Genomic DNA, 15,107 nt, shown 5'->3' on the forward strand with positions numbered 1-15,107 from the left:
ACCGCACCACACAGCTTAGTGTCAGTGGCAAACTTGCTAAGGGTGCACTCAATCCCATTGTCCATGTCGCCAGCAAAGATGTTAAATGGCGCTGGTCCCAATACCAACCCCTGAGGAACACCACTCGTCACTGCTCTCCACTTGGACATCAAGCAGTTGACCACAACTCTTTGAGTGTGAACATCCAGCCAATTCCTGATCCACCGAGTGGTCCATCCATCAAATCCATGTCTCTCCAATTTAGAGACAAGGATGTTGTTTGGGACAGTGTCAAATGCTTTGCACAAGTCTGTTAGATTTGTGCTGAAGGAAACGACGACCTTCTGTGAGCTGACTGCTTCTTATTGCTGATGGCAAGTCCATGTTACTTGATTTCCTTCAGTTACTTAATGGAATCTTCTTGAACCTAGCAGTACAGGAGATGCTACAATAATACTTTCCAAAGCAAAAATTATAATTACTCAATGTCTGAAAATTTATTGCGCTTTACATATACGAGAGTATGTTTTCCAGTTGTCACTTCTCTTGTGATGAGAGCTGTTAAACTTTTCCTGGGAACAGCATGCTTTAGGATGAACTCTTTGTGGTTTAAATCCTACTATGTACAAATATTTCCATTTCCTTCTTCCAGGTTTCCTTTAATGCCTGTGTAGGGCCCATCTGTTGGCCACAACTTCGTGAAGTCTGCTCTCCATTTACTGTAGTTTCCTCATAGCAGAACTATTGTTAGACCAGGTCTCCTTGCTACTTTGGACAGGTTCTATGAGGAATGTGAATTCAAGTGCAGATGGGGCTGAGTAGATAGCAAGCATTGTAGCAGACCCAAGCCCTACTTATTAGTTAGGAATCTTTCTTAGGTAAAGAAGAACTTCCCAAACTGGAAGTTGTAGACAGTGGCTGTTGGATGTTCTCAGTTATACCAGCTTTCAATTATCTCAGTCAGAACCTGTTTTTTGAGAAGTTGATACTACAGAGAGTTTCCTGAGCCAAAATTTTTAATGATCTATCAGTGACAGATAACAAAGAAAGCCTCTTGACCAGATTCCTGTGGTTTACCACGCTGTATTCAAGACTTTGCTTTTTATCTCAGTTCTACTCCATAACCGGGCTGAGCTGTTGACTGGGACCCTAAATCATTTTCATTTTTTATCACTGGTGGCCATTTATTTCACCATGAGATATTTTTGCAGGCACGTGTTTGTCTTCTGCTTGTGTCACTTGCAGCAGTCCTCTGGGACATATTCTGAGCCCCTCCATTGTTGACAATTTATATCTTGCCTGTGAGACAAGTTATTCATAAGTATAGGGCTTGGCTTTTGCTATTATGCTGATGAAACCCAGATTTATATTTCACTTAAACTGGATATTGATTCTGCTGTCTCTGCATTTGAGGCTTGTTTGCTGGACATAAAACTTTAAATGCAACTGAATTTCCTCCAGCAGAATGCAGATAAAATCAAAGTGCTGTGATGGGACTCTCTCCAGCATTTTTGCAGGTATTCAGATTTAGTTCAATGAAACCTGACAGCTTCTTTGGATCTGAAGTCAGGATTTTGGAGTTTGGTTTGGGGCTTTTTGTCGTTGTTGGGGTTTTTGGTTTGGGTTGGGTTGGGGTTTTTTGTTTTGGTTTTTTTGCTGGCAACTTCAGCTGAATATTTAGGGCTTGTAAGACTAGATGCAAAAGTTGCACTTTCAGAAATGATGAATTGTCTTTGGAAGCTCATGCTGATCAAAAGGACTATGCACCCTAAATGCTTAGGTCGCTATTGTTCAAGGAAGCACTTATTCTTCAAAGGCCAGATCTGCACAAGCATATTAGCACCTGCTAGGTTTCAGTGGGTTTTTAAGAGGCATTAAGGTGCCTACCGTTCCATACTCAGAAATAATTAGATCTTTGAAATTCCCTCTATCACTCTATTCATACATTTAGATATTTGCATTTTCTAGAGCATCTGGCCTTTTAGGTATTTATTGGAATGCTGCCTGAGACCCTCAGCTGTATTAAACAGATGCAATTGCATGATCTCCTGGAAAAAAAAACCTGATTTAAACAAACTTTATAACTCATGAGGCCTAATGAGTTTGCAAGTGTAATTTTTTGATTCCTGGAATATTTCTGAAACAGAGTGTGTAGGCCCTTCTCAGGAACTATTGAGGGTGGTGTGCAGTGTTACCATATAGCAACCTACAGAGTCAGACCTGTTTTTCTCAGCAAAGGGAAGGCCCTTCTGAACAGAGACTTGTGGCATTTAGTGCTATTCTGCAAAGCAGAGCTGTTGGAATATGGTGTGATTTCTATGCAAGTGCAATGTCATTCCTCCACAATTGTACTTAATTGTGTACTTAAGACTGCTTCTTTAGATTAATGGCTTGATGTAGTCCTGGTTTAGGACACATCCTTTATTTATTTATTTCGCAGACACAGAACATGCAAAAGACAGAAAAGTAGGATTGTCCCTTTTCAGAAAGTTTTATGGCTCCCTGCAGAGGTTTATTCTCCGGGAGGACTATCCGGTGCACCAAGACAGGGTCTGCAGCGCTGAAGCTATCTGCCTCTGACTGCTGCAGGAGGCGCAGCATCCCTCTTGCTTGTGAAGCATGCTTCTCATGCTCCAGTTACTGCAGCCAAGTGAAGGGTCAAGGACATACCCCAAGATATACCAGGGGAAATATGTTTTGAGTCCTCCGTCTTGGACTCTCAAAGAGAAAACGGATCATATTCTGACTTCGGGGAGATAAAGAGAAAAAAATGGGTGCAAAGTCATGAAGATTAAGGAAGGTCCAACTACACGGAGTGTAGAATACGTCAGGCCTCTTGGTCACTTTTCAGAGATGACACGAATGACACTTGGTTTACCAGTCTGTCTGTCAAATCATTGGCTGAGCTCCAGTTTGTGCTGCTTAGTTACTGACAAACAGCTCAGTGACTTCTGCAGCTTAAAATGGGGTGAAACTGGTTTTCTGACTGGCTAGTGATGTATAGTCACCCATTTGTAATATCCCTCAAATCTGGCTCCTTTTCATTGTTTTAATTCACCATTTCTTTCCATCTCCCTGACAGAAAGATGCACTACAAAGTAGTGACATAAAATAAAATGTAGTGCTTTCTTGCACTCCCTGCTTGTTATCCCCTCTTCATTTTATTTGGAAGAGTGTTTTTTCTTACAAGGTTCATTGTGCTCGTTGCTTCCAAGTAAAGAGAGTTTCTCATACTACACCTCCATTAGGCTACTGAGCTTGACCTCAGCTTCTGAAAAGTAAAGCAGACATAACTATATTGTTTCACTGACGTAATGGCGATACCTACTCTAAATACCCTTTTGCAGAACGAGATGCTTCCTTTCTCCTGGTAGAGGGTACACAGTAGGGAGAAGGGCCATTTGAAACCACGCGATTTCATTCATTAAGCCCAACTTCAGGCACTGTGTTTCTGTTGTCAACACCATCCTAAATTCAAGTGCCTAAACAGTGCATTGATGTAACAAACCTTGATTTTTGTTCATTAAACTAAATACAGATTTTAGACTAGATTTGTTGGCTTCCAAAATTACCAGTGAGACTTTTACAGCACCACTCTTGCCAGGCCCTTCTCGGTAAATTGGGATTCTGACATATTCAAAACTATGGCAAGCTATCCTTTAAAAAGACATTAGCGTGAGTACCAGGGGAAAATATACTCCAGGGCTGCAGATGACTTGATATGATTTCCTTGATTGTATCTTTTTTATTTATGAGGCATAATTTATGACTGCTGAAAAGCAAACTAAAATGAGTGATGACTAACTACAGCCAAAGTAATAAATCAGAAGCGGAGAAAGAAGCGGTGATTTTGATCGAATCTATTGAATTAGCTGTTGCCCTTAGCTATTACAGGTATTGGAAAGACCTTTTAATATCTGCTTATCTCTCTCATGGGAACTTGGTAACTATCTCATTATATACTCATAGGAAACAAATTATTTAATTTTCTACCTTTTAGAGTTAAACCTGTTTACATCTCTCATTAATTACTGGTGTTATACTATGTTATATGAAATGAGCTTCCTTTAGCATTTGGTAATTTTGTTTAAGTCCCAAAGTGTCTTTCCCTTTCCCTTCCCCAGAATGGGTTAGTACTTTTATTATTAGCATTTGAACAGTGGAGATGAATAACAATGTTAAGAGGCTCAAATTATCACAGTGCTAGAAGCCTGGACCTAAAATCTATCCCATTATATGTTTATGGCCTCCCTAAGGATGCTAACTGAATGTTGAAGAGGCAAAAGTATGGATCTGGGGATGGGCAATCAGAAAGCACACATTTGTTTACTACCTTTTTGTACCCCTGGTCATGAGTGGACACGATACTTTCTTTCCCTTGCCTTTGCTCTGTCCCCGGTAGACTGCAACCACTTTTGAAACTTTCTAGTTTGCTCATACCTTCCTGACACCACAGTGCCCAGATATGAATACATTATCGTAATGCTGAATGCTAGATTTCAGTAGACAAGCTTTGTGCTCTAAGCTGTGCTGACGTTGCATAAGTAACTCCAAATTACCCAGGCTGCACACCAGTCGGTTCTGATGAGAAGAAAGACTTGTGAAAGGTGCTGCAACCGATGGTGAGAGGGAGCTGCTCTGGTTTTCTCTAATTTTAACCAGCCAAGATTATGGTCTCTTCAATTTTCTTGCAGGCTGCTGTTCAAACACAACTAAAAATCGGGTGCTGTGTTTCTGAACTTACTGATGTCATATCTTATATACCCCTAAAGGGGGCCCAAGGCTCCCCTTTGCAGGAGCAGAGAGGATTCCCACTTGGGGACTTCCTGGTTTGTCCCTGTGTTTGCAGCCATAATACCTGTCACATTGTTTGAGCCAGGTCTGAGATGCGAGTGTTGTGAGCTGGCAGGCGTTAGTGCATGCACAATGTCCTCTGCCAAACCACTGCTCAATCAGCCATGGTTGCTCTTCACGTAATCGGAGTCGTGTGGTCAAGTGATTGCTTTTATGTTTTGGGGAACTTTTGGCCATGTGTTGTGCTTTCTACTTAATCCTGGACAGTCTTTGTCCTTTGAGAGGGTTAATTTGAGTGCTTTATTTTGGCAGCTTCTTCACCTTCTCTTTTTCATCACTGTGAGGCCATAGTGCTCTCCTGGTTTACCATTGCTTTTGTTCTTCTGGTACCTTTCTTGCGCTGCAGCATTGAAGGAGCTGTGGAAACATATCCAGCTGTTTCCCTCAGTTCCCATTAGTACTTCCTGTATGGAGTAAATACCTTCACATATGATCTCAATTTGATGAAAGAAAATCTTCTTTTTGGGTCTAAAACATAGCTTCCTTGGTAAGGACCTGGGGTTTCAAGAGTGTTGCAGCAGATGAACCTGTGTGGCTCAGGGATGGAGTAAGTCATCTAATGGGCTTCTTCCACTGTCAGCGTCTACAATACCATGATTTTTTTGCATCTATGCCCAAGGACCGTTGTGATTTTGTTGCCCTTTGTGGGAGGAGTTGTTACTCAGCTTTACTAAGCTTGAACAGGCTGGGCTCACCGTGGTAAGGCTGTGGCCATCTTATCAGCACTTCCCTTCCTGCTTCTCATAGGTTTTGCACCTTTTTGCTGTGCTGATGAACCTTGAGGTTGTCCTGAGATCATTTTGAGCCACAGCTGATCACCGGTTTCTTCCAAGAGCAGGGATCTGTGAGGGCTCATTTATGATGGAATAAAACCAAGCTTAGTTACCTGTAACTGGAATTCTTCAGTCCTCTGAATATACGATCTCTGGAGAGGTTTCCCCCCTCTGTCTCTGGCTCCACTTCAAAGTGCAGTCTGGGCCAGGGGCCAGCAGATTGATAAAGCATTTTAAAAAGTAACCCGTGTAGCTGATTTCGGAGCCCTCTCCTGGCTTTTCGGGGACAGTGCAGCTATTAACAGCACCACATCTTTTGGCAGGGTGCTGAGCCATGCACCATGATGTCAGACTTAATGCTTTTGGAGACAGTATATTCAGAAAGTCAAGTTATAAGAAACTTTTATTGGCTTTCTGCTGTCTGTGTTTTGCCATTCAATACATCCCTGAGATGTGATTGCTTCTTGTTTGCCCCCATGTTCCTGTGTGCGCTTTTATAAACTTCTTACCTTATAAGTACCAGGTAATACTGCAGCCTATTAAGCTCTTCACATTTCTATATAAATACAGTTAAATATTTGTTGGTGCTGATTATATCACAATTTAGAAGGAATTTTTGTGAGCCCAAAAAGCTTTTTACAAAAGTCCAAACCATGAAATTTCAGTTTAACCAGGCTAGCCAGGCAACAGCTTTCATCCGTGACCATTTTGTGGTGACTTTTTGAGGAGCTGTGACCAAACCTCTGATTTTAACGGGCATTCCTCATTGTGGCTTCTGTTGCCATGCTGTCCCATTTCTTCATGCAAAGAAGTGGCTAAACGTCAACATTTCCATCTGCAGTCAGTTCTGGGCACTTACTGCTCCGAGTCTCCAAACGCTGACCACGATTTACTTGGATGGCAATTCTCAAAGGGAAATATTTTTATACCCATCCATCCTTTTACAGATGGTTGAGCAGAAGCAGAGGGAGTTAAGGGAATCCAGCTTAGGTCAGTATAAATCCAGAATTTAGATCCTCAGAAGTCCTGTTTAGCTGTCACAGCTGTCTTAGAAGCTGGCGTTAGGAAGTTTCACAGACACCTAGAGGTTTTCTGCTGGGAACATGTCTTGGCGGGGCTGAGTAGCTGGTGTCTGTCTAGAAGGAACTCTCAGAGCATGCCTGTCTGTCAGGCCCACACACATGCAGCCGTGACTTTGGCCTTTTTTCAAGAGGGACAGGCATGTGGTGCCTGGGGGATGGACCGCAACCTCCAGTGCCCCCCACCTCCCTGGGGAAGGGCTGGGCTGGGCAACCACATCTGCTCCCACTTGCTCGTGCTGCCCAGTCAGTCTTGATTTCATTGTGTTCATGCAAAGTAAAACAGCTTCGAAGGGAGCACTGGGAGCACCCCAAGTACAAAGATGGGTCCTCCACTTTGGCATTCCCACCCTGTCGGGCAGCAGGCTTGACTGCCTCCATTGGAGCCTGTGATTGAACTTAAATTACCTGCCTCCTGGAGGAGTCCTTCAACCACTTAGCCGTAGTAGGAAATGGGATGAACATCCCCTTGGCCTAAGACAGTGTTTTGAAAGAGAGCCCTTGTTTGTCTGAAATAAGGCTTGTTTTCTGAAAGACGAGGCGTAAGCACCTATGATAAGAGAGGGATTGATGGAGAAGGTGTCTCCATCCAACCCTCAGTGAGGCATCTGCTTCCCAAGTGAGTTGCATCCTTCTGTCCTCTGAAATTCCTAGGGGGTCCCATTCTGAGGCCAAATTCCTGTGCTACACAGGAAGTCTCTGTTCCTAACTCATCACCTACAGTTTTGCTGTGGGCAGCTTGCCTGGGAGGTCAGGTCTGACACTGTTACGCTCCGTGCTCATTAAGGCCACAGCCTGGATATAACTGGAGCGGTTGAGCTCAGGTCAGTGCTGAGTCGATGCCAGTGGCACACTCAGAGCTGTTCTTTCCTTATGTGGCTTATGCTTTCCACAAAGAAATATGCCGCTTGAAATGAACGACTGTGGGTAAATCTCTGTAGCAGCTGGAACTGAACTGAGATAGAGGGTTTGACCTACTGCAGTAAAGTGAACAGAGTTTGACTTTATGAAAAGTTCACAACAGAGATATATTACTGATTTCACTGAAAATAAAAGTGCTTTGGCTGAGCTTTTTATTGTAGGGCGTCATCTGTACTTATGTAGTGTTTCACTGGATGGTGCTATATGTTACTGGTGGAATCAGGCAGGAACTTTGGGTTTGTAATTGGCAGAACCACAGTCTTGAAAGCCACTGTGGTGTTTTTTGGCCTTTTTCCTTCCCCAGGCTCCTTGTGAATTGTCCTGAGGTCTTAGAACTTAATATTGCAAGCTGGAAGGATTCCAGGGTCAGTTTTGTAGACCTTTTATTTCTAAACCTCCTATTTTTTTTAAGGCATAGTCCCGCCATCCACTTCCCCAGGACCTCTGCCCAGAGTAGATCACATAAGAATGTGTTTTACTATAGTTAGAATCACTCGACATGAAAGCTTACTAAGGAATACTTATACTAAAAATCGCTCAGACAGTCCTCTTGTATTGCCATTTAGATCTATCATTCTGATTGATCACTATGTGGCTGGCTAATATTGAGCCTAATTTAACCCTATACACTCACGCATCCATCTATTCTGTCTATTGTACCTGACATTCTACAAATTACTTACCCATGCAAATGACGACCTAAGGCAACCTTTTATGATATTCGTGTTTAATTATACAAATGGTTTTTGATAAATAAGATTATACATCCTTCCATATGTTTATTCACTCCTTGATGAAAGCAAAATTTAATTTTCATGCAGATTTGTTGGAGAGTGTGTTTAATAAGTGCTGAGTTTTATGTAGTCTGCAGATCACTCCGGTTTTGGGAAGCTGACAAAATCAGTAGGCATAGTTCATAGAGACATGTGGTTTTTAATCAGGCCTAATTTAAGCTGCTAAATTTTGAAATCTTGGAATTGAAGCCGTTGCCTTTGTGCTCATGCAATAAAGCAAATGTTGTTGTGAAAATAAATGAGAGATGCTGACTTAACTATACATTTCAATGGGCTTTATTTATATTATGGGTTGCTGAAAATGTTGCCAAATGACTGATACATTAATATTTTTAAGACAGGGATGTTCCTGTAAAACTTTCCATTTTTAAAGAGTAACTAGAGTTTGGCTTGTGCGATTCAGTCAAGGTGAACATAACTTAAGTGTCACACAGTGCCAGGCTGAATTCATCAGGGCTGCTTGCATACATGAAGAAAGTGTGTAGAAGGGAGCAATTGGCAGGACTGGTTATCACTATTTTTGTGCAGATGTCTTTGAAAACATCACTGTTAATCCCAGCTTCTCAAGGAGTCCTCTTTGCATGGTATGACACAGTGGTGGGATTTCAGCGTTTGAGGATCAGGTATGATCACACACTCCCTGAGACATGAAATCTGCTTCTTTTTCCTAAATGTAGCAGTAGGAAATATTTCACTCTTCTGTTAGAAAGTCACTGGGTCAACACAGGTGCTGGGCAGCAGTCAAGGGACATGTTGCATGGGTGTTATTGCACGCATTTTTCTCAGTGTCAGTACAGCTGCAGTAGCAACCCTAGCTAACCATGGATGTTTTGTAGGCTTGAGTCCTTTGCTAACAGTTTCTCTGGTTTTGTGTGCCAAAGGTGTGGGCGGTAAACTCAGCGGGCCGGACACCAAGCGGCTGGTCCCGCTGCCGGACGGGCCCTGCCCCTCCTGAGGGCCTGGGAGCTCCCCTCTTCGACACGGTGGCATCCACAGTGGCTGTGGTGAACATCAGCCCCCCTCTTAAGCCAAACGGGGTGGTCAGTATCTACAGGCTGTTTTCTAATGATACCAGAGGGACTGATGTGGTGGTGAGTATTGCCAGCACTGTTTCTGGACTTCCATTTGAGCTTGTATTTTCTAGCTTTAACAATTTTGTTCTTACAAGCTGCTACTGTTGGTTACACACTGTCTGTCTTCCTCTCCTGCACTCCTGTTGTCAACTGCTCTGCAATGCTCTCTTCTGGCTAAAGTGCCACCAGCCTTTCACTCATCCAAATGTGCTTCTCAAGGAACTAACCTCATCATTAAACACTTCTGACATGGTGATGTGCAATGTGATGGGTATCAGAAGTATTGTTCAGGGGCAGCTAACTGTCCAAACGAAACACTTCCAGACAACTCCCACCAGTCCAAATGGTGCAGGTAGAAACTGCAGCCATTAGGAAATGATTGTGTGCTTTGGGTAGCCTATGGATTTGAAGTTCAGAAGAAATTGCTGTACATGAGCTTCTCTTAAAACCTTTCTTGTTGGTAAGAAGTATTTCACAGTAAAGCACTGAAGAATAGTGCAAGTAGCCAAGCAACTTCTGCGTTTGGTGTCTCAGCCTAGACACCATTAGGTGTCCAGAAATGACCCATCTCAGCTTAGGAAACCTGCAGGGCTTCATTAGAGTTATAAAATAGGGAGATGTGGGGAAAGGTTAGGCCTGCGGAAGGTGCCTGGAACAGTTACCACCAAATAAGTGCAAAATGCTTGAATACTTTTTGTCTGTAACACTATCTGTTTGAGTACGTAAATATTTGTATGGGATTTTTTTCCCTTATCCCATCTTGCTCAGCCTGGAAGTGCTAGGGACACCTTCCCAGGTCATCAGTCCTGTCTGTGACCCTAAGCTGCCTACTGATTGCACATTAGGCATTTATTCCTTCCCGTGCAATAGGGTGTGTCCGTGTCTGATTCAGCCAGTTCATCTCGTTGGTGCCTGCATGGCCCTCCATTTCCATCCCCTCACACCTGCCTTGCTTCTGGCTCGTCTCTGGCTCTGGCATCAAGAAGTACCAAGTGCTTTCCTTTGCTTGCTTGACTCTTTCCTTTCCAATTTTTGCTGCACTCTGTTTAATCACATGCTGCCAAATGGGAGCAGATGTTGCCCCTTGTTGGTGTTTTCTACATATTTTTATTTCTTTGGCTTAAGAAGCTATACCTGCAAATGACTACAGCAATGAGGTGAAGTGGCAGTTCCTGTGAGCAGTTTCAGAACAAGGGCACCGTTTCCTTTGCCCAAACTGCCAGGTCTCCCTTGCTGAGCATAGGAGAGTTTCCTAACAGGCACCATGGCCATTTGAATGCAGAGCCGCATCATGTTGGCCCTTGACTTAGAGGTATCTACCAGAGAGCACATTCTCCTGTCTATGAGTAAACTGACCCACCAGACACATTTGTATCTCTCTGCCCAGTGCTGTCTCCTGTATCTACATTGAGGAAGCTTGTGAGACATGCATGAGTATTTGCTAGCACACTTATCATGGAGCTATTTTCTACTTTAATTTCTTTTTGCTTCAGTACCACTTACCCCAGAGTTTCTCCTTAAAGGTTTTCTGTTTCTCTGTTCCTGAGAATGACATTTGCAAGTTGACATACAGTGGTCACAGCTCAACTCAAGAAGTCTATGAGGCTACTGATAGCATAGTCTTTTCCTTTGAACAGCGCCCTTTAACCTCCCAGTGGGAGAAAAATGAATGCAGAGTTCCTAGTACACAGCAGCTGCATTAATGTCAGACTTAAAGGACGTGCAGAACCTAGTGCCCATCTTGTTCTGCAGTTAATTCATCTCCATAACTCTTATTTAGTACTTGTGGTGCTTGAAGCTGTGACAAGTTCCCTCTTAATTTTTATAGCTATCAGAAGGGACTGCCACCCAGCAGACAATACATGGGCTAAAACCTTTTACCACATACTCCATTGGTGTGGAGGCCTGCACCTGTTTCAACTGTTGCAGCAAAGGACCCATGGCCCAAATCACCACGCAGCCAGCTCCACCCTCGGAGCAGCCCCCCCCCAGAGATCCGCACCGTGACCTCCAGGAACGCCTCTTTCCAGTGGAGCGCCCCTCAGTCACCCAACGGCATTGTCACCAGGTAGGAATTGCCACCCAGCTGAACCTGCACACCTCAGCTAGGGGTGGTGGAAGAACAATTTGAGATGGAATCGCAGGGCTGAGAGCACTGGACGGTTGTGGCAACCGTGGTCCTCCTTCCCCGTGTTGGTGGCGATATCCCCTGTGGCCTGAATACCATCTGGGAGGTGTTCACATGCAACAATTGCTTTTCTCCTGAGCAGGATATTGGGGATGATGAAGGTGGAGAGGATGAGCTGTTGTGACTGGAGGTCTGACAGTTGTGGTTGCACAGCCAAAAGTTGTAAGCTCAACTGGCAGCAGAGGCAGCTGCATCTGTAGTTACTTAGGCAAGTCCTGATTTTCAGAATTGAGCAGCAAGGTAACAGCCATCAACAGTTTCACTGTGAGCGTGACTGACTTACAACCATGATTGCTCATAGGCATCTTACAGTTGGGGCCAAAATCTCTTAAGAGAAAAACTGGGATCGGGTCCATTCTCTTCTCCTGTAGCCAGACAGACAGCAATTAGGATGAAATGTATGATTAGCTGTTATGTTATTAAGGCTCTTGATTAATGAAAATCTCAACTTTCTTTTCAGCTATGAGCTCCATGTGTATATGGCTTGTCCCCTGAACCTACAGCCAGCAGTGAAGGCTTGCAGTCCTGGCCCAACTGAGGTGAAGTATACAGGAAAAGGACAGAGTGCCAACGTGTCCAACCTGGAGCCTTACACAACTTACAACCTGCGAGTCGTGTCTTACAACTCTGTTGGCAGCAGCGCCTCAGAATGGATTGGTTTCACTACAGAAAAGGAGCGTGAGTATGAGAAATGGTTCCCTAATCAGCAATGCCCGCTTCTGATGCATGGGGCTGCATAGCGCCAAATGCCTTTTCCACCTCTGTGAAAGATGATGTCCCCAGAAACCTGCTCTTCTGTGTCCCTGGTCACTGTGCCTCTGATGCCAATTCATTGAAATTCTGCTCTGGGGCTTGACTACTCATTTCTTCAAAAATATTTCTTTGCTCATCGTCTGATATCACATCCTCTGTCTTGGGAGCCTGGAAATCTTTTATTTTACTGAAAATGAGCAGCAAAGCTGCAGAACATAAAATGTTCAAGTATTACCAGAAGGGTGATATGTAGTAATAAATATACGGCCATAAATAATCCCTGGGAAAAGTGGAGATCTTGGAAGAGACCTGGTGATTCTTTTCAGGAACAATCTTACTGTCCTAATTCATGCCACACTTCTGCCAGGGCTCATGAGAGTTCTCCTTGGATATCATCTGAATGATTGGATCCTTGTTGATGCTGAAGTAAGAATTTGTTGCTGTCTATCTAACCACCACAGGCAGTACTTTAAGGCCACGTGGTGTTCTGCATGGAAATTAAACACGCAGGACTTGTGCCTACAGTCAGAATAGATTTTGCCATCAAAACTGAATTTGTAGTAGTCTAACATCAGCTTTTATTAAAAACATCTATAGTGCTGTAGCCAGAGTCATTCCATAGCAGATGAGATGATGGGCATTTCACCTCAGCCTGCCAGGTCAGGGCAAAGAGGATGTTCACTTTTTATCATATAGTCTCATGTCAGGATTTCAGAATCACCTTTCTAAAAATCCCTTTTGCATCACTTGGTAGTTCTGCCTAGTAATTACTAAAAATGTCTCTGCTACATCCTTAACTGAAAATTTCAGGTGGAATAGCCCCAGATTTTCTGTATATCCCCACTGGAAAAAAAAAAAAAGGTCCTTATCTCTAAAGCTGTGTTTTATTAAATTGCAAACTAAAAAGCTGGAACATGATAATGAACTTTTAAATGGAGAAAATTCATAAGGAACTGGAGAGACATACAGAACAAAAGGTTTTGAAAGCCATTTTTAAACCCCTGCCCCCTGGGTCCACAGCCCTCTTCTTTCAGTCTTGCTTTTCTTGCCTTGCTGATCTCTTCACACCAGGTCTCCTGAGTCACTCTGAATGTCTCCTTCCTCTTGCCTGCCAGACTTGCTTTAGTGACACTGGGCAATTAGCAGCAAAGTGCAGCTAGACAAGCAGCTTTCTTATGAACAAACCAGCATATACTGGGCACCTGGCTTAATGGCAAAGCCACGAGAAAGGGCCACCTCAAACTTAAGTGAAGTCTTTTGTCAGCAAGCTGTTGAGCTCAACTGATGAACTCCCTCCCTGAAGTGAGTTCTGGGTTTCTTTTCTCTCTGCGTGCCACCTGCTCTTGCTTTTCTGAAACCCCATGTTTTCATGTATGTGCATGTGTTAAAAGATGATCTTGGGCAATTTCTTGAAGCTTGCAAAAGAGTCCTCTCCTTAGCAGTTTGGTTCCCACAGCCCAGCATGCTGCAGCTGAACTTGCGTAATATCTCCTGTGTCTCCCTGTCCTCCACCTTAAGCTGGAATTTAATTTATGCAGGTTTAGCGTCTGTACCACATACACAAAGGCAAAGGCAGGAAGTTCTAGGTCTTAATTTTAAATGTATGAGATATTTCTGCTTTCTCAGTGTAGAGGCTGGTGTGCTACAGCAGCTTTCTCTTTTCTCCTTGTATCTTCCCTACTCATACACATGTATATGACAGAGAGAGGGAGTGCATGCGACAGAGAGCTTGTATCATGCAGAGTCTCCTTCTCTGCGCTGTATAACTCAGTCATGCCTGTTGGCAAGAAACTAGCTTTTTTCCTTCTTTTGCAGCACCTCGGTACATGGCTCCATTCTCTGTTGTCAGCAATTTATCTACCATCCACATAGACTGGAGTCGCACTTTTGTACTGAACGGCCGCCTGAAGGAGTACGCGTTAACTGAGAGCGGGCAACGCATCTACAGTGGCTTTGACACTGAGCTGTATTTACCAAGGACATCTGACAAAAGTCAGTTTCAATTTCCTAGAGCTTTCTCTCTGTGAAAGGCTGTTGAGCTAAATTAATATTATTGTGTGCTAAATTTAAGAAAAACTCTCCATAGCCATCCCAAGCTAAGAGTACAGGAGTGTATTATTACAGACTCACTGAAGTGCACCTAAGCAGATGCTTGAAACAAAAAATCCTTGGAGCTAAGCTGCCTCTTAAACACTGTACCTGACAGAGTGAGACTGCTCTGGCTCATTGTGAGGGTCGAGCTTTCCAAAATCCTGGAGCTGTGTTGCAATTCCACCCTTCAGGGCTACACTCTGTGAAATGCACAGAAATCTTCAGCTTCAGAAAAGACTGGAGCCTGAATTTTCATTTGAATCAAATTAAGTCAGTAGCTCTTGGAATCCACCATGTTTTGAAATGCAGTTTCTCTTTAGAAATTTGCAATCTTTAGAACACAAGGAAACACAACGGGGGGGGGGGGGGGGGGGGGGGAGAAAAGAAAAGAAAAAAAAGAAGAAAAAAATGTTTTCTGTTTTTAAGGCATTGGGGTTTTTGTATGTCAAAGGATTTTGTAATTTATTTTTTACCTTCCTGATTACCGCAATGATGCTAATATTTTTTTTTTTTTTTTACTCAAATGTTCTAAACGTGTTTGTATCAGCCATTCGTGGAATATGAGGGATTTAGGGCAAAATGATAAATAAATTGAAAGTTGC

General features: G+C 43.3%; 1 protein-coding gene across 1 annotated transcript in view; it reads left to right on the top strand.

Annotated features, from left to right (window-relative positions):
* USH2A (usherin) overlaps positions 1-15,107 on the top strand; it is a 395,016-nt gene that overhangs the window by 372,257 nt on the left and 7,652 nt on the right. The window contains 5 exon segments of the mRNA XM_030034435.1: positions 9,282-9,491; positions 11,302-11,448; positions 11,450-11,541; positions 12,122-12,339; positions 14,230-14,406. Coding sequence (XP_029890295.1) covers positions 9,282-9,491; positions 11,302-11,448; positions 11,450-11,541; positions 12,122-12,339; positions 14,230-14,406 — 844 coding nt within the window.

This window comes from Aquila chrysaetos, chromosome 13, assembly GCF_900496995.4.
Source record: "Aquila chrysaetos chrysaetos chromosome 13, bAquChr1.4, whole genome shotgun sequence".
NCBI lineage: Eukaryota > Metazoa > Chordata > Aves > Accipitriformes > Accipitridae > Aquila > Aquila chrysaetos.